Source organism: Euphorbia lathyris, chromosome 2, assembly GCF_963576675.1.
Source record: "Euphorbia lathyris chromosome 2, ddEupLath1.1, whole genome shotgun sequence".
NCBI classification, from domain to species: Eukaryota; Viridiplantae; Streptophyta; class Magnoliopsida; order Malpighiales; family Euphorbiaceae; genus Euphorbia; species Euphorbia lathyris.
In genome coordinates this window covers 92,424,791-92,443,180 of record NC_088911.1, presented here as the reverse complement: position 1 = coordinate 92,443,180, position 18,390 = coordinate 92,424,791, and the positions used below count along the sequence as shown (strand labels likewise).

The 18,390-nt window shown below is 34.0% G+C and overlaps 1 protein-coding gene and 1 long non-coding RNA gene across 4 annotated transcripts; both read right to left on the bottom strand.

The window, feature by feature from the left end:
* Positions 1 to 10,271: 10,271 nt before the first annotated feature.
* Positions 10,272 to 11,283, bottom strand: LOC136218961 (uncharacterized). Its single transcript, XR_010683988.1, has 2 exons — positions 10,972 to 11,283; positions 10,272 to 10,879 (listed from the first exon to the last, which is right to left on the bottom strand). It is a non-coding gene; the product is annotated as an uncharacterized lncRNA (long non-coding RNA).
* An 805-nt stretch (positions 11,284 to 12,088) lies between these two features.
* LOC136218960 (G-type lectin S-receptor-like serine/threonine-protein kinase SD1-1) lies at positions 12,089 to 15,354 on the bottom strand. 3 transcript variants are annotated; one of them, XM_066006148.1, is made up of 8 exons: positions 14,091 to 14,224; positions 13,898 to 14,011; positions 13,724 to 13,837; positions 13,496 to 13,650; positions 13,214 to 13,424; positions 12,893 to 13,133; positions 12,557 to 12,707; positions 12,089 to 12,477 (listed from the first exon to the last, which is right to left on the bottom strand). In XM_066006148.1, the coding sequence occupies exons 2-8, from the start codon at positions 13,914 to 13,916 to the stop codon at positions 12,190 to 12,192; spliced, it is 1,179 nt and encodes a 392-aa protein (XP_065862220.1). In that variant the 5' UTR covers positions 13,917 to 14,011; positions 14,091 to 14,224; the 3' UTR covers positions 12,089 to 12,189. The 3 variants fall into 3 exon arrangements, with proteins under 3 accessions (XP_065862220.1, XP_065862218.1, XP_065862219.1); XM_066006146.1 differs by having other exon boundaries at positions 13,898 to 15,354; XM_066006147.1 differs by having other exon boundaries at positions 12,893 to 13,130; positions 13,898 to 15,352.
* Positions 15,355 to 18,390: the final 3,036 nt, after the last annotated feature.

Genomic DNA, 18,390 nt, shown 5'->3' with positions numbered 1-18,390 from the left:
AAATTCCTATCACCCGCCGCAAGCCACTTGTTTCTGCATTTCTCTTTAAGATGGATTTCGTTTTGTGTTAAAGCAAGATCCAGATTCGAGTGCGCCTCTAATTCTTCCTGATGAAGAGCATCTGAAAAGCCTTCATCACTAATACGTTGTTGAATGATGTCAAGGGTCATGGAGGCTTGATTAATTCGGGCTTGAAGCCAACCAAATGTGTCCATATTCCATCGTTTAAGCACAATTTTCAATCTGCGAAGCTTGAAACTGAAATGTTGCATGGGAGTGAGATTTGGCGTTGGGATGCACCAAGAATTTTCAACAATTTCTCGCAGCCCTTGGTGGGTAAGCCACATAGATTGGAATCTGAAACGAGCCGGAGCCGGAGAAGCAACCGCTACATTGAGCAATAAAGGGGAATGATCAGAAGAATGTCGCGGGAGGGCGACACAACTAATAGAACTCCAGGACTGAAAGAAAACCAAGTTTCCCATAGCCCTATCCAATTTACACTCCACTCTATTAAGTCCTCTTCTGCCATTAGACCAGGTGTAACTAGCCCCGCGGGTGCTAACTTCAGATAAATCCCAAGAATCAATAAAATTATTAAATTCACGGCAGGAAGTATTACTTGGAGGGGACCCAGTCTTCTCATGAGCTCCTCTCATCGCATTAAAATCTCCGATCAAACACCAAGCTCCTGCAAAATTACTAGAAACATTCGAAAGAGAAGACCAGAGATTACGTCTCTCAATGTAGGAAACGCTGCCATAGATAAAGCTATAGCGATGAGGCATAGAGTTGAGGAGAATCTCCACCGTTATTTGTTGATTATGTATATCCATTATATTCACAGACAAATTCGGGTTCACAAGGAGCCAAAGGGTTGGCAACAAGTGCGAATTAGTGCAAATAAGAGTTAAATTCAACCGTATCCAAAAGGAATTAGGTATGTTTTGAAAATGTACCATTGGTTCAGAAAGGCATAGCATGTCAGGTTTATGAGTCTGACAGAAATTAGATAACCTTTTTTGGGTAGAGGCATTACCAATTCCTCTGCAGTTCCAATAAAGAACTAACATCGGAAACGGGGTGGAAGCTGGGGTGTCCTTTGTGACATCCTAGCCGGGCCCTCAGGAGATTTCTTATTTTTTCTATTTCGTTTCTTCAACTTGGAAGTCACCGAGGTCCATTCCCCTTCGTCATCTTTCTTTTCTTTTTCCGTATTATGTTCATTAGTTTCAGCACCAACATGAGCCTCAATATCCTCCTGTTGCTCATATTCTTCATCTTCATCACATTCATCTGCTCAAGAGGTTTTGCTAGGTGAAGAAACATTGGTATTAGCCTCAATAGTAAGTAAGGAGGATATGTTTTTAACCGTTTGTCTCCTGTCATAAACTATCAATCGTTTTTCATTGATCTCTGCTTGGCAAGATTTTCCAGCCTCACATTCACTAACATCCGTTTCCACTATAACTTCTGGCGTGTTTACAGTTGTCATGATGTTTTCCTCTTGTCCCAAGTTTTTCTTTTCTGAATTCGTCTTTTCAGTGGCTGCGGATTTCAAAGGATCCATACCATATGTGTGCTGTTGCCAAAACTGTTTTGGAGGTGGTGCTGGTTTGTCAGAGTTTTTCCCATTCTCAATTGGATTATTCACTATCTTTTCAGGTCGTCCTTTATCCGGTTTATTTCTGCGACAATTCACGGTGATATGCCCTACTGATTTACAATCGCAACAAAACCCTGGTAAATTCTCGTAGAACAAGTTTACCCAAACCATTAGGTCATCAGTGTCCACCCTAATTCCAGTTTGTAATTTTTTAGAAAGATCCAAGTCCACTAAAATACGAGCATAATGGCCAAATTCCCCATCAAGAGTATTCCGATCAAAACGTAGGGGAACTCCAACAATTCTAGCGATATCGGCAATAATTGATCGGTCCCAAAACTCCCATTGAAGGTTGTACAATCGTACCCACACCTGAGCAGTGGTTGTTTTATGATTTGACGGATCAAACCCTAGAGTCCAAGAGGATAAACGAAGAATACTAGGTTTTAGGGCAAGCGATCCCCGACTCCAAACAGTATTTAGATTTTCCTCAGATGGAAAAATAATGTGAAAGAACCCCTTTCCCAACGATATTAGCTTCCAACTCGTATTGATTCCCTATATTAAACTCAGTTTGGCCTTCAAATCAGAGTGTTTCCAAGGTAATTCGCCCTTTGCAAGTGTAATTCGGCCAATAACGGAATATTTGCATGCTGCAACTCTGCAATTGTATACCTGTTGGGATATTTTGATGGCCTTTAGGCCTCCAATGTCCTGAATCAAAGGGGGTGAAGGACTAGGGTTTATATATATAATTTTTGTTATATAGTTACGCACTTATGAACCGTTCATTAAAATTCTAGTTAGTTGATAAAATTCTAGTTACTAAATATGTGGATCACAATGATATATAAAATGAGATAACAAAATTGTGTATTATTATGTAAAAATAAAAGAATTTGTTTTGATTATATATAGGGCCGACTTGGGCTATAAAATGAAGGGCGCCCGTCCAGGGCCCATAATATTAAAGGACCCATTTTTTTTTATATTATACATATAAAAACGAGATGAATATGAAACATAAAAATCATTTGGTTCAATTGGTATTAGCAAGTGGTTTAGAGGTTTGAACCTCCTCCCCATTTCTTTAATTATCAAATATTTTTTCCTTTCCATCCCATTTTATCACTATTATTTTTTTATTTCCTTAAATCAAAATTATCAATTTATGTATTCAATAAGAAAAATAACCATTTAATTTTTTTTAAAATTTTTTTGTTATCACATTTCAAAATTTTTTTGTTATCACATTTCAATTTTTTTCCGTCAATATACATATTTAATATGAAGAATGATATATTTATAGAAAAAAGCATAATTAAATCTTGAACTTTGGTTGTTTTAAGGATTAAACCCCTTGATCATTTATTTTTCCATATTGGATCTTTGATCATTAATTCTATTATGGATTAGGTCCTTATTTAACTTTTTCGTCAAGTTTGAACTACATACATCATTAGAGTGATTTGGCTTCCTTGACCAGGAGAGATAAAAAATTAAAAACTAAAATGAAATTATAGAAATTAATTTCCAATATATTCTTTCAAACTCGATTTTCTTCTCTCCCATTATGTGATTTTCAACATTAGAATCACCAAATTGATCTTCTCATCTCCTAAACTCGACGGAAAAATTAAATAAGGACCAAATCCATAACAAAATCAATGATCAATGACTCAATGTAAAAAAAAAATAATCGAGTTTGAAAGTTCAGGGGCTCAATGGCTCAATGTGATTATCGAGTTTAAAAAAATAATTGATCATGGCTTGATACTTAAAACAGATAAAGTGCAGGGACTTAATTTTATTTACTTAAAAATAATCGATCAGGGGCTTGATACTTAAAAATAACCGATCAGGGGCTTGATACTTAAAACAGAAAGTTCTACCTATATTTATTTAGGTCTTTCAATTTTACATGATATACCCGGCGTACCTTTGATCCGTTGAGCGAGAGCCCTTCCACACTGGACTCCCGGATCACTATGGCCGACTTTCGTCTCTGTTCGACCAGTCGTGGACAAATCTGTTTGGAAACAGAGCTCTTTTATCGCGGAATCAATCTCTCGTCCTCCTCTAGTGTCCGCAGCCACACTCTCCAGCAGTTGCAGTCGCCAGAATCCAGCAACAAGCGAATGAGGGAGATTAGAAGAGGGGATCGAGTGGAAGAATCTAGTCGGCGAGTTAGGGAGATTACAAGAGGGGATCGAGAATTAGGGTTGGAGAGAGGAAGTGTTGAACGAGTAGATTAGAAGTGGGTCCCATATTTGTTTTTTAATATCAATAAATATTTTGTTTTTTTTAAATAAAATAACTGAATAAATTTAGTGACTAAAACGGTGGTGTTTAAAGTTTAAATGCAGTGGCTAGACTGTGTATTAAAGTTGGGCCCATGTTTCTACGAAATTACCATCTAATAATATTGTTAACGACTAATTTTAGTCTTTAATTACTAACTGATTTTATTCGGTCATTAAAATTAGTCATTAACTCTTGTTTTTCTTGTAGTATAGATTAGTTATTTTAGTACATAAATAATTCTAGTTAGTATATTCGCTACTGCTGTACTACTAATTTAGTTTTTATATAGAAAATATTACAATTTTAAATAACGTTTACTAGTTGGTGCAATTTCAAGCCTAGTTGATTAAAAATGAGTTTTTTTCATTAACATGAAATGTACAACTTCAAACCATATTGAGTGACCAGAACGGTGGAGGTTGGAGCAAGGATAGAACAATAAATTACACATAAAAAATCTCATTTTCGTCAATTAAGCTTTAAACTGTACCAATTAATAAACGTTAGATTTAAAATTGCACTATTTTATGCATGAATGCTAATTGCTTTCTCCTAATAACTATATGATTAAATTTGTACCTTATCCCTTGTAATAATAAAAAAATTATCTGACTTACAACTAAAAAAAAAAGAAAGACTAAAAAAAAAGTAGAATGTATATATGGGAGTTCAAATAATCATCTCGCCCCGGGCCTCTAAAAAGTCAAGAACGGCCATGATCATATATATATATATATATACTAGTTTTAGACCCGTGCTTTGCACGGTCGTTTTTTTTATTATCATTACATAGCTATTCAGAATTACATATATTAAAATGTAATATATCTATAATTATTATGATTTAGACTACTGAATACTGTATAATGATTAATGAATAACTCAATCAATATTATTAAATACTTCTTTGAAAACTACATTTTGCGTAGAGTTACATATTTTTCCATCAACATCACAAATAATATGATAATAAATAAATGAATAGAGGAAGATGTGATAACTAATGTATAATATTTTAATTTAAATTATTACCTCAAATTTTTAGGTATTATCTTCAATTTAAAATATAAATTTTGATTTACAATATTTTAATACCATAATATTTTCAGCCGTAACAACTGAAATATAAAAACATAAGAATCTCAATAAATAATCAAAATCTCAATAAATCTCAACAATAAATGCAACTGGAAAATAATAGATACCCAACAAACACACAGAAACATAAGAATAAAAACACAATAAAAAAATAGAAATAATGTTCTAATCAGAAAATGAAATGGAAATTTAAATGACTCAATTGCATTTTTCAACTTTAATCTTTTTGGTGGACACTTTCGAGGTTGAAAATTCATCTTCAGCGCTACTGCTTTCATCCAAATCTTGAACATGCATTACTCGCTTTGTCTTAGAACTCCTAGGTGTTATTGAGTTGTCGAGTTCCTGATTATCACCTATACCACCGATTGATTCCTGAATTTAAAATAAACAATTTTTTTTAACATTTTAATTGTTAGAGCTATGAATACTTGGAAAACAAATAAATAAATTATTTGCAAATTGTAAAAAAAAAAAAATCCTTACTTGATTATCTACTTTTTTGGTCAATTCAGTAATTAACGTGGGATCATCGGAAATATTAACTACCGTCAAAGTTGAGCTTTCATGCTCTAAATTGTAGTCATTAATCCGAATTTTGAATGCAAATTTTTTTTTCTAACAACGCGTTTAATGCTTCTGGATATTCATCGGTGGAATTTTCCTGTACATTTTATTTTATAAATAATGAAAAAATATGCAACTATCAATTTATAAAATTTTAAAATGATTATAACATATGATTGACAAACCTCATCTTGGCTTCCTTTGAGATCAGAAGCAGTTTTTCCAATTATTTTGAAAGCTTCACGATCAAACAACACAAATGAAGCACTTGATGTTCCATCAACCACACGAACTTGGAGCTTATATCTAAAAGTTGATATTTACAAAATCAGACGGAACATTTTTTTAAAAGATTATAATATATACATAATGTAATGGATATATTATATAGACAATCTAATTAATTAATCTTTTATTAAAAAATTATAAAATAAAAATAATAGTATAGATTTATAACAATAAATATTTTTTAATAATTATGGAATGAAAGTACCTCAAAACAGCAATGATGTTGGATTCCTTACATTTCAAGCAAATGTATTTGTTATCCTCTAGATGGACTTTTCTTTTACATTTGCTACATGAAATGTAATACCAATTGTATTTTGGTTCAATTTAAACAACAGTTGCTACCACAACGCAATAGCCCACCTAAATGATTAAAATGGCTTTTAAATTAATTTATTTAGGTTAAAATTCAGGAAAGAAAAAAAATTAGATGTATAATGTTTTGATAATGAAACCTTTTATGGAACCAAGTATGTTTAGTTTGATTGCTAAGAGAACCCAAACTTACATGGGTTGATTCACGATCAACCGAGTCCAAACTGTTGCATTATTTAGATAGAATGATATGTCTAAATATGTAAAACAAATTATTAAAAAATATCATTAAATTATATAAATTGATTTACCTTTCTTTGAATTCAACAATCTCAGCATAATCATCGCCATGTAAAATTTTGGAAACCGAAAATGCATTTGATAGTTGTGCAAAACCTAAAAAATAATTTATAAAAATAATAATTCATATTTGTGAAAACATTATTTAATTGTCAATATAGGTAATATAATTATAAAATTACCATTAAACTCTCCAATCTTTGCATATCGAAGAATGATTACTATTGGAGCATTATTCAGAGTAGCATCAGATGCTATGTCCATGATTTCATTTGCATAGTCATCAAACAACGTGCAGGAAATCGTATTTTTACTACAAATTAAAAGTCAAAATATAATCTATAAATGATATGACATTAATTCATAAAGATAAAAATTAAAAAAATGTACAAATACTTATTCTCATTAGATAGAAACTCATTTATTGCTAGTCAATAAATTTTAGTGGATTATAATAAATTTAAAGTATATCTAATTTTAATATTCCTCGTGTGATTTTGTTTTAATAAGTTTTGCAGGATGTACAAATATATATCATCGTTAAATAGAAATCCATTTACTGTTGGTCACTGAGTTTGATTATCCGTCTTCTAGAATCTTTCCCATTTTTGTTTATAAAGTTAATCATATGCCCAATGTCTATTACTTCTGCAATTATATCTGTCAAGTCACACAATAACTTTAATATAATCATGTTACAAAATAGAAATTAATTGGATGATTTGTGATATATTAAAAAACTTACCAACCAAAAAATCGACATCAACAGATTTTGCAAGAATAGTATCTATAGATACAATTTCAATTTTTTGCTCCTTAATTAGTGGACAACTTATCTCCTTAACACATGTTTTGCACATAAATTTCAATTGATATCGGTGTTTTGATGCCCGATATATCCCTGCATTTTCTGCCACCTGAAAAAACTCAAACGCATATGTCTTCCCCTCTTCTAATTCCTTTGAAAACTTGAAGAAGCAATTTTCTCGAACTTGGGCTTCAATAGTTGAACCCTATAATTCATAAAAAAAAACATTACTATCAATACTTATCAATTTTAATTTGATTCATTAATTTTTAGAAAGATGAATATAAAAATTTATATTGTTAAAAAATTTAAAAATAGGATGAATTAATTACCTGTTCATCCAGAAAAACCATACCCATGTTCTTATAACGACCACTCCATAATCGTATAATTCTTGCTTTAATTCTTCATTTCTCTTTTGTTGCATTGATGTCCGAAATGCAATCATATTTTCGAGACATTGTAAACTTACAAAAATCAATAAAACCAAAAAAATATTATCAGTGTATATATGAATTAACAAATTAAGAGATCAAAATGGAGAATCAAATTTATCATTAAATTGAGATTACAGATTAAGAGAAAAAAAAAAGAAAATCAATAAAACCAAAAAATATAAACCTTCAATCTGCAATCCCTTCTATGTTGATCAACAACATCACACACCTTGTCTGCATAAACATAAAACACATAAAAAAAATGTGAAATTGGACAAAAGATTGGCTTACAACCCTATCTAAAGACAGAACTCAGTGACTTGAAGAATTAAAATCAGTGAACATAAAGTAATAGAGAGTTAGAGAATTGTGAAACCGAATAGATAATGGAAAACAATGCAGTTGATCTTGGGAAAAGAGCAATTGATTTATGATGCAGTTGATTTATGATGAGTGGTTATTAGTGAAGCGGGTGATTTATGCTGAGTGGCGAAGAGCAGTTGATCATGTACAGGGAGAAGAGCATTTGAAACTTGGGAAAGCAAAACAGTTTTATTCAAACCGTAGTTTTATATAGGAAGATAAAAAAAAACAGCTTTTGAAGTGATAGTGGGTAGTTTTATAGGTAGTGGAGTAAAATAGAAAATTAATGGACTTTATTACAAACTGTGTGTGGAGTTACCGACATAGTGGAGTAATTTTTTAAGGTATTTGAAGGGATCACGGGAAAGTTTATTAATTATCTAAAATCTATTAATATATTATATTAGAACTCAACCTTATTAATTAGCAGGTCTTAAATTTGAAGACAAAGATGAGAAATTGAAAAAAAATAGTTAACATGCTTATTATTGTATTTGATTTACAATATTTTACTGGACATATTCTCATATTCTCATATTTATGCAACTCATAATATAATAATCATGTGGATGTAGTTCAGTTTCTTATGGATATTCAAATTAATCATAAGATATTATGGGTATTCTATAAATTATGAATTTGTGAGAGAAGTATCAATTGTGATATTCTAGATTGAGAAGTTAAGTGTGGTAGTTGGTTTCAATTTGGGTTAAGGTGTAAAAATATCCCTAACGTTTTGGATCAGGGGCAATTTTACCCCTAACGTCTAAAATGGTGCAATTTTACCCCTAACGTTTGTAACCAATAGCAATTTTACCCCTAACGTTGATAGATTGGATCAATTTGATAAATAATTCATCAAACTGAAAAAAATTAAAATAGAAATAACGTTCTAATCAGAAAATGAAATGGAAATTTAAATGACTCAATTGCATTTTTCAACTTTAATCTATTTGGTAAAGAGCAAAATGAAAGTGCTTTATATATGTATTTATGTGTGTTTTGTGATGCAGGTGATCACTCTGGATATGGGTTATCTAGTTGCTGGGACCAAGTATCGTGGAGAGTTTGAAGAAAGATTAAAGAACCTTATGGAAGAAATCAAACAAAGTGATGAAATCATTCTTTTTATCAATGAGGTGGAGCAGCAGAAGGTGCAATTGATGCTGCTAACATCTTGAAACCAGCTCTTGCAAGAGGTGAATTGCACTTACAGACCATCATACTATAAAATGATAAAGATCATTATGATCATTATGATAAAGACAATTTTCAAGAAAATTACACGATTAAGAAAATCTGAACTGCAATACTGCAAAGTTAGAAACCCATGAAGATCAAAACTACTAAGGAGCAAATTGACTCTAAATTGGGAATGTAATAGCAATTAAACTAAAATGATAAAGAGAAGTAGCTGAATGTGGAAATCTATCCCAACTAACTGATTAGAACCAATGAAGGAGATAGGATACAATTTCCAATTAATATGCTCTGCAACTTCCTCAATTAATCGGGATTCATGGCTAGATATGATGAACACACAGCATAAATAGACAATTTCTTCATATATGCTCTGCAACTTCCTCAATTAATTCAGATTCATGCCTAGACAGTTTCTTCATAATATGCTCTACAACTTCCTTAATTAATTCAGATTCATGCCTAAATATGATGATAGGATACAATTTCCAATTAATATGCTCTGCAACTTCCTCAATTAATTGGGATTCATGCTTAGATATGATGAACAAACGGCATAAATAGACAATTTCTTCATATATGCACTGCAACTTCCTCAATTAATTCAGATTCATGCCTAGACAATTTCTTCATAATATGCTCTGCAACTTCCTTAATTAATTCAGATTCATGCCTAAATATGATGATAAAACAGCATAAATAGTCGGCACAGTCTGCAACTTCCTCAATTAATTCAGATTCATGCCTAAATATGATGATAGGATACAATTTCCAATTAATATGCTCTGTAACTTCCTCAATTAATTGGGATTCATGCCTAGATATGATGAACAAACAACATAAATAGACAATTTCTTCATATATGCTCTGCAACTTCCTCAATTAATTCAGATTCATGCCTAGACAATTTCTTCATAATATGCTCTACAACTTCCTCAATTAATTCAGATTCATGCCTAAATATGATGATAAAACAGCATATATAGTCGGCACAGTCTGCAACTTCCTAAATTAATTCAGATTCATGCCTAAATATGATGATAGGATACAATTTCCAATTAATATGCTCTGCAACTTCCTCAATTAATTGGGATTCATGCCTAGATATGATGAACAAACAGCATAAATAGACAATTTCTTCATAGATGCTCTGCAACTTCCTCAATTAATTCAGAATCATGCCTAGACAATTTCTTCATAATATGCTCTGCAACTTCCTCAATTAATTCAGATTCATGCCTAAATATGATGATAAAACAGCATAAATAGTCGGCACAGTCTGCAACTTCCTAAATTAATTCAGATTCATGCCTAAATATGATGATAGGATACAATTTCCAATTAATATGCTCTGCAACTTCCTCAATTAATTGGGATTCATGCCTAGATATGATGAACAAACAGCATAAATAGACAATTTCTTCATAGATGCTCTGCAACTTCCTCAATTAATTCAGAATCATGCCTAGACAATTTCTTCATAATATGCTCTGCAACTTCCTCAATTAATTCAGATTCATGCCTAAATATGATGATAAAACAGCATAAATAGCGGCACAGTCTGCAACTTCCTCAATTAATTCAGATTCATGCCTAAATATGATGAAAAAACAGCATAAATAGTCGGCACAGACAAACAGTATATTAATTTCAATCGAGTAGCGCTTTATATATGCGTGGAGTACCTGTTATTGCTGGAAATTTCCCCAGATAGATCGGCTGCTTCTATCAAAGCCGATTTGCCCAGATAGATCGGCTGCAAGCCGATCTCCATTTCTCCACCTTGTCTACGCTGTCCGTGAATCGCTGCTTCAGGAGATGAATCGCTGCTGTCCGTGAATCGCTGCTTATTGATAAAACCTTTCGCTGCTTATTGATAAAGCAAGAAAAAAAGCTTAATATTCATAATTTGACACCTCAGCACTGGACAATTCTGAGATAGGACACGTCAGCAATACTAACTACACATTTAGTATATTGTATAGAGATGTAAGGTAGGCAAGGAATACTCTCACAAATAGAAACATTAGAATTTTTTTTTTATTGATGTAAGGTAAAATATATACGGATAATAAAAAGAAAAATGCTATAAACTAGATCCTTGATCAAGAAAGTCTAACTCCACCTCTATGCAAGAGACTTTCTCCTTCGAATGAAGGGTCACAGAACCCATATCATAAAGAAGTTTCGAATATTGAGACTTAAAATGATTGTGGACCTTAACCCTAAAGAAGGGAGCTTACTACCCAAGATATCTCGGGAGGTCATTTAAACCTTCAGATCCTTCTAGACTTTTTGCTCATTAGCAATGGGAAGTTCCTTTTTGCTCATATGCACTTGATTTTCCAGGTTCTTAATAGAAGCCTAGGTTTGCTTCAAAAACTGCATCATTGTAACGCCCAAATATGATTGACCTTCATCCCTTGATTTTCTTCATTTCAGCTGAATTCATTAATATATTGTCCCAATAAATAATATAAAAATAATCATATCAGGATACACACATTATAAGCTTTAATATTGTCAGATATTAATATGAAACTTGATCAAGTGGTCTGGGGTTCAATTCTCATTTGTTGATTTAATTGCAGGACATGGTAACATAGGCCTGTGTTGTGCATGCTTCAAGTTCAGTGAGCATTACTATCAGTTTAAACTTTTAGTTCAATATGACAAATTAAAATATAATTTAGAATGCTTTGGTTCTTGTTTGAAATCAACTTTAATGGATCGGATTGCGTAAGCATAATAAAGGATTGAACAGAGAATTAGTTTGAAGGCAAATAAAGAGAAAATGGAAAAGAGAGCATATGATGTTGCATTTTTATTTACAGGGAAGATGTTGGAACAGCAATAACAATTACATTTACACATAAGAGCCTAATCTGAAGATACATGATGTACTATCGAGGATCAAATAAAGAGAATGAGATTTGATTGGTGGAGTATTGTGGTTGAGAAGCATCACTGCACTTAAAAAATCCAGGTTCTTTGGGTTGAGGCAGTGAAATCTCACTCCCTAACATCAATATTACAGATCCCATGCTTGGCCTGTCCTCAACGTTCTGCTGCACACACAGCAGACTCACATTTATGCATCTCATTACCTCTGATAAATGGCTTTGGCTGGACTCCATTAACATTGAATCTACTAATTCCAGGGACCTCTCTTCTTTCCACAATTCCCATGCCTATATTAAACATACAAAAACCCCTTGATTACTACTTATAATCAACATAAGCCTAATCAATTATTCTTTAAAAACTTACATGTCCAATCAGGTTATGGCTATGGTTTGGATGATCAAATCCTCGACTTCTCTTTCCACTTACTATCTCTAGCACTATAATCCCAAAGCTAAACACATCTGATTTGATCGAGAATCTACCATATGTTGCATATTCTGGTGCCATATATCCACTGCACCGCATATTACAGTCATAACTCAAATGGATTAACTTTGATAAATGGTCAATTTGGCTCTTCAAATTTGACTCAAAATGAATTTTGAAAATCTGAAATTGACTATTGAAGAGTGAAATTGACCATTTGTCCAACTAAGTTGAAAACAAGGTAGATTGTAAAAGTTTGGCATAAAATCTTACTATGTTCCAACCACCCTATTTGTGCTTCCTTGAGTCTGTTCACCTCTAATCGATTTGGCCATTCCAAAATCTGAAATTTTAGGGCTCATACGTTTATCAAGTAATATGTTACTTGCTTTGAGATCTCTATGTATAATCCTCAGCCTGGAATCTTGATGCAGATACAAAAGCCCTCTGGCAATCCCACATATTATGTGGTATCGTTTAGCCCAATCAAGCAATTGACTTTTTCTCTCATCTGCTAATCATGTTACAATATGTCCTAAAGATACTCACAATGGAGTCAAAATCTAGAAAACTGAAAATTGGAGTGTTACTTACCAAAAATGAAAGAGTCCAGACTTCCGTTGGGCATGTATTCATACACCAACATTTTCTCCTCTCCTTGAATGCAACAACCAAGAAGCTTGACAAGATTTCGGTGCTGGAGTTTTGCTATTAGTGCGACTTCGTTTTTGAATTCAGTTAATCCTTGTCCAGAACTCTTTGATTGCTTCTTCACAGCAATTTCTCGTCCATCTATAACTGTTCCCTACAAGTTTAAATTTGTCAAAAGAAATGATTTTTCTGTGTTCTTGAAACTAAGAATGAAGATATATTTACCCTGAACACAGGTCCAAAACCACCTTCACCAATCTTATTGTTGATTGAAAAGTTATTGGTGGCATTAACTATTGTAGCTAATTGAAAAACAGCTTCCATCTCTTGGGAGTAGCAATTATAATCCTGATCAATTTGTGTATTATTTTCTGCTGCTTCTGTAAGGTTTAAACATTAATTACTTGTAAGCATAAATTCTTCATAGAGAGTAAATCAAGTTAAGAAATTCACCTCTCCACGCCCTCTTCGTCTTTGTAATGTAAAACCAGATCATAAGCATCCCAGAGATGAAGACTATGGGAGCCAAGATTATTCCAACTCTCTTGACTGTAGTATTTCCTTTCCCTAAACAATCAATGTCAGTAAAACAAAAGAGTAATAATAAGAAATACTATAGATGTATACCTATTTCTGATGAGCTCATTCGAATATAGAGGTATTGTACTCCATCTGGAAATTCTCTGAAATCTATCAAATCATTAAACCAAATGGTACATCCACTGCTTTTTCCTGTAAAATCTGCATTGGAATACGCCATACATGAACAATTTCGTAAACATTTAGCCTCGCATTCTTTCAGATTCATCGTTTTACTGACCCAAGAATTTGTAGGATCAGGCAATTTTAATCTGATATATTTGACAAATGCATCTCCCTTGCTACAATTCAATGGCTTATTCCGCACACACCCTAGAGACCAATCAAGTTGGTTCCATTGCTCCAATGATTTAGGCCTGAACCCTTGTAAACATTGACAAATCGGCAATTCATTAATGTTACAACTCCCATAAACACCACACATGCCATAATTATCACAGCGATCTCTTGGCACAGCATCATAAAGTTTCCAATTTTTAGTAACATCATTCCATGTGTACCTCTTACGGTCCTGGGTTGTCTGATTCATAACTATCCTTGTAAACACAGAACTATTTTTGAGGATGTACATGTAATAAACTTCTTCTTCATTCGAAACGAAATTGAAGGTGAAAATTGGGTTACGCCTTAGTCTCTGGATGGCGCTGAATGTACTGCCAGTCCAGGGGCCGCTGATGTAGAACTTCTCTGTGCCTTTCCACATTACTAACTGAGGATTATTACTCTGCAATTCTACTTCCCATCTAAAGTCTCCAACAGACGGATCGTTGGAGCTTTTCCAAGATGATAAGTTTCTATTGATTCCAGTTTTTAAGTCCCAGCCAAGTTTCATGCCTGGTAGCAGCGTATCACATGGATAGTCAAAGCTTTGCCACAAGTATATTCCTGAAACAACATCGTTTTTGCTTCTTAGGACAAGATTCCCTGTGTCTAGAAGCTGCAGCAAGAGAGTATCTTGCGCTTGTTTTGATAAGTTAGGTGCTGACCACACAATAACAGTCCTATTGTGACTGAGAATCACAGGAATGCCTGCAGTGTTTATGGTCAACAAACCGGAAGAATCATTGATTGGATTGTCCCGGTTTGCAACCCAAACAACAGTTTTGACTGGGATGCTTGCATACCAAATTCCAAGGTAACGTTTTGTGGAAGCTTCTGGACTGAAGAAACCCACTTCAAAGGTTCCATCTTTGGAGATTAGAGTGTTGCCATCTGTTAAAGATTGAGAAGAATCAATCGTGTCTAGAGCAGTAGAGATCTTGAAGAGGAAAATGAAAAAGACCTGTAAATAAATATCCATTTTGGGAGAAAATGAATCCAAAATGACGTTTACATATAGCAGGAGAGAAGTTAGAATAAGTGCAGCAGCCGATTGGGAACATTTTAAGAGAAAATCTAATAAGAAGCGGTCTTGTTAAGGAAAGGTTCAAAGGATTGTTGAATTGATGTCTCACTTAAACAAAACCACAAACACCTAATAGACCAAATTAACAAACCTTTCCATAAATACTCTGACTTCTTTGCATTCACATCATGAAATGTCAAAACCACTTCAAATTCAGTAGCGCCAAATCAAACATTTATTTCAAGGCCATATATCTTCCACCTAATGCAACTTCTTCCTTGACTTTTTTTTCTTTTTATTAGTTAAATGGACCGCTGCTAGAATTTTATTTCAAGGCCATATATCTTCCACCTTTTGTTTTATATAAATGGAAATCAATTTCTCATTGCTTTATTATTATTATTATTATTAGTTGAAGTGAGTCCACATAATTTAAAAATAAGTGGGTTACTAAACCTTCTAGCCACGTGAATAGACCGAAATACCTTTTGCACTAAATTTGAAAAAACCCAAAACCTCTCAAGAACCCTATACGATTTTTGCTCAAATCCGGACAAATTAGTGAACCGAATCATGGATGGTGACAGAAACCGTAAAGGAAAAGCTAAAGTGGTAAGATTTACCATTTTATTTCGTTGATTTTTACATCAAACTGAAATATGTGGGCTGCTGTTTGTTTTCGCCGGAATCGCAGTCGGGCGTATGAGAATCACGCCCGACCTGCGGTTCGGGCGTATGAGCATCACGCTCGACCAGTGGTGCGGGCGTGATAGCCACATGCCCGCGCCACTGGTCGGGCGTGATACGTATACGCCCGAACCACAGGTCGGGCGTGATTCTCATACGCCCGCACCACTGGTCGGGCGTGATGTTCATACGCCCGACCAGTGGTCTGGGCGTGATTCCCTTACGCACACGGTTTTTTTTTTATAAAAATTTACATTATTTAAAATTTTATTAATTTAGTGTAATTTTATAATTTTAGTATAGTATTAGCATAATTTTTACAATTTTATTAATTTAGGGTAATTTTATAATTTTAGTATAATTTTAGTATAAATTTAATATAATTTTAGCATAATTTTATAACTTTAGTATAATTTATTATAATTTTATAATTATAGTATAATTACAATTATTTACAATTTTATTAATTTAGTAGTATTTTAGCATAATTTTATAAATTTAGTATAATTTACATTATTTACAATTTTATTAATTTAGTGTAATTTTTTTTGTAGACGGAGCGGCCTACTAGGAGTGGGAAATCCATCCCGTCATCTGCTCGTCGTCTAGATATGTACGACGAGGATGATACACCACGCCATACGAGATTGCGTGGTATTGATATATCCGGTCGTAGGCGTAGAGGGGCTACGACGGACCAGTTGAGGAGGGGACCGATTGTGGAGCAGCCCGATATTGATGGATCGGAGGGGGCGACAGATTTTGATGACAGAGAGTCTGATAGCGATACTTTTAAGGACTACCTGGATGTGGCAGCCCGGGCAGTGCGACAGTCTGCAGTTGCACATGATCGCGAGGTTGAGGATAGCGATGAGCAGCCGACCCCGGGGAGACAGCCGACCCAGCGCGTAGGAGGTCGTTTTGCGAGTACAAGTATTTTTTATAATTTTAGTATAATTTTAGTATATTTTAGTATTTTAGTATATTTTAGTATAATTTTAGTATTTTAGTATTTTAGTATATTTTAGTATTTTAGTTTAATTTTAGTATAATTTTTAGTATAATTTTAGTATAATTTTAGTATTTTAGTATTTTAGTATAATTTAGTATTTTAGTATAATTTTGTATAATTTTAGTATATTTTAGTATAATTTTAGTATAATTTTAGTATATTTTAGTATTTTAGTATAATTTTAGTATAATTTTAGTATATTTTAGTATTTTAGTATAATTTTAGTATAATTTTAATATAATTTTAGTATTTTAATATAATTTTAGTATATTTTAGTATTTTAGTATAATTTTAGTATAATTTTATAACTTTCAGGGACAAGCAAACGTCCCAAAGCTAGTGAGGACGAGAGCTGACTAGTTACTGCACCAGTGGATGGTGGCCCCATTGATGGTTCCGTGATTCCTAGTTTTCTAGGACATATTGCCTCACGGATGTTGGGAGGAGAGATTCGGTCGTTTCTGACATGCTACAACAGATCATCAGCATGCCGAGATTTGTGTCAGTGGTTTTCTGGTGCATCACCCGAGGTAAGAATAATATAGTGTGTCAACATTTATTGTAATTTGTAATTCAGTAATTGTATAAATTGTATATGTGTCATTTTACAGCTGAAGGAGATGATCGAGAAGACTGGTTTATCTCACCTTTCACATGCCATGTTTAAGAACCTCGACACTCCGATGTTGACTGTGTTCGTGGAGCGATGGCAGCCCGATACGAACTCCTTCCACATGTCGTTCGGGGAGATGACTATCCAGCTCCATGATGTGTGGCAGATTCTTCGGATCCCGATCGACGGTCTGATGGTGTCCGAGTCTCCCACTACTGACGGGCTTCATGCCATGTGCATGATGATGTTTGGGGTGAATCAGGATCAGCTTCTGTTGCCGGACCGACATTTATGAGGTGGTGGAGGTGTATTTGTTCAGGCTGTACACGGGCTTGTCATCGAGGGTAGGGATGACGATACTCGGGCCACAGCGTGGATGTGGCTTATGCTTGGATCCACTTTGTTTGTTGACAAGAGTGGAGATAGGATTAGGCCGGCCCATCTTGCTGAGGTTTACAGCGGTGTCAGCGGGGCAGCTGGACTATCACGGGGGTCTGCTACACTTGCCATGTTGAGCAGAGGAGACTGTTCAGGTATATACGGATGTTTGACCCTACTGCAGGCATGGATATACGAGTATTTTCCGGTGTTCCGGCCGCATAGAGGAGCTCACTTGATCCCAGCTGACCATACCCGTGCACTGAGATGGGAGGTTGGGGTACCAGGCAAGACGACCACTCGACTAGATACCATATGCGGGCAGCTGGATCGTATGACGGCGGCAGATGTATTTTATAAAATTTTAGAATTAATTTAAGTATTATTTATAGTATATTATTATTTTTTATTGAGTATTATTTTTTTTCAGGTGACGTGGTTGCCTTATGGTCCTGTCCCCGATGATGATCGGCTTCGAGTGTCCT

What these genes read in the sequence shown, in the direction of transcription:
- LOC136218960 (XM_066006146.1), bottom strand. Translation starts at nt 15,170, where the DNA reads ATGGATATTTATTTACAGGTCTTTTTCATTTTCCTCTTCAAGATCTCT. An exon ending in AATGAGCTCATCAGAAATAG is followed by an intron (nt 13,838 to 13,897) that starts GTATACATCTAT and finishes TTGATTGTTTAG; the next exon opens with GGAAAGGAAATACTACAGTC. An exon ending in GCCATAACCTGATTGGACAT is followed by an intron (nt 12,478 to 12,556) that starts GTAAGTTTTTAA and finishes TGTTTAATATAG; the next exon opens with GCATGGGAATTGTGGAAAGA.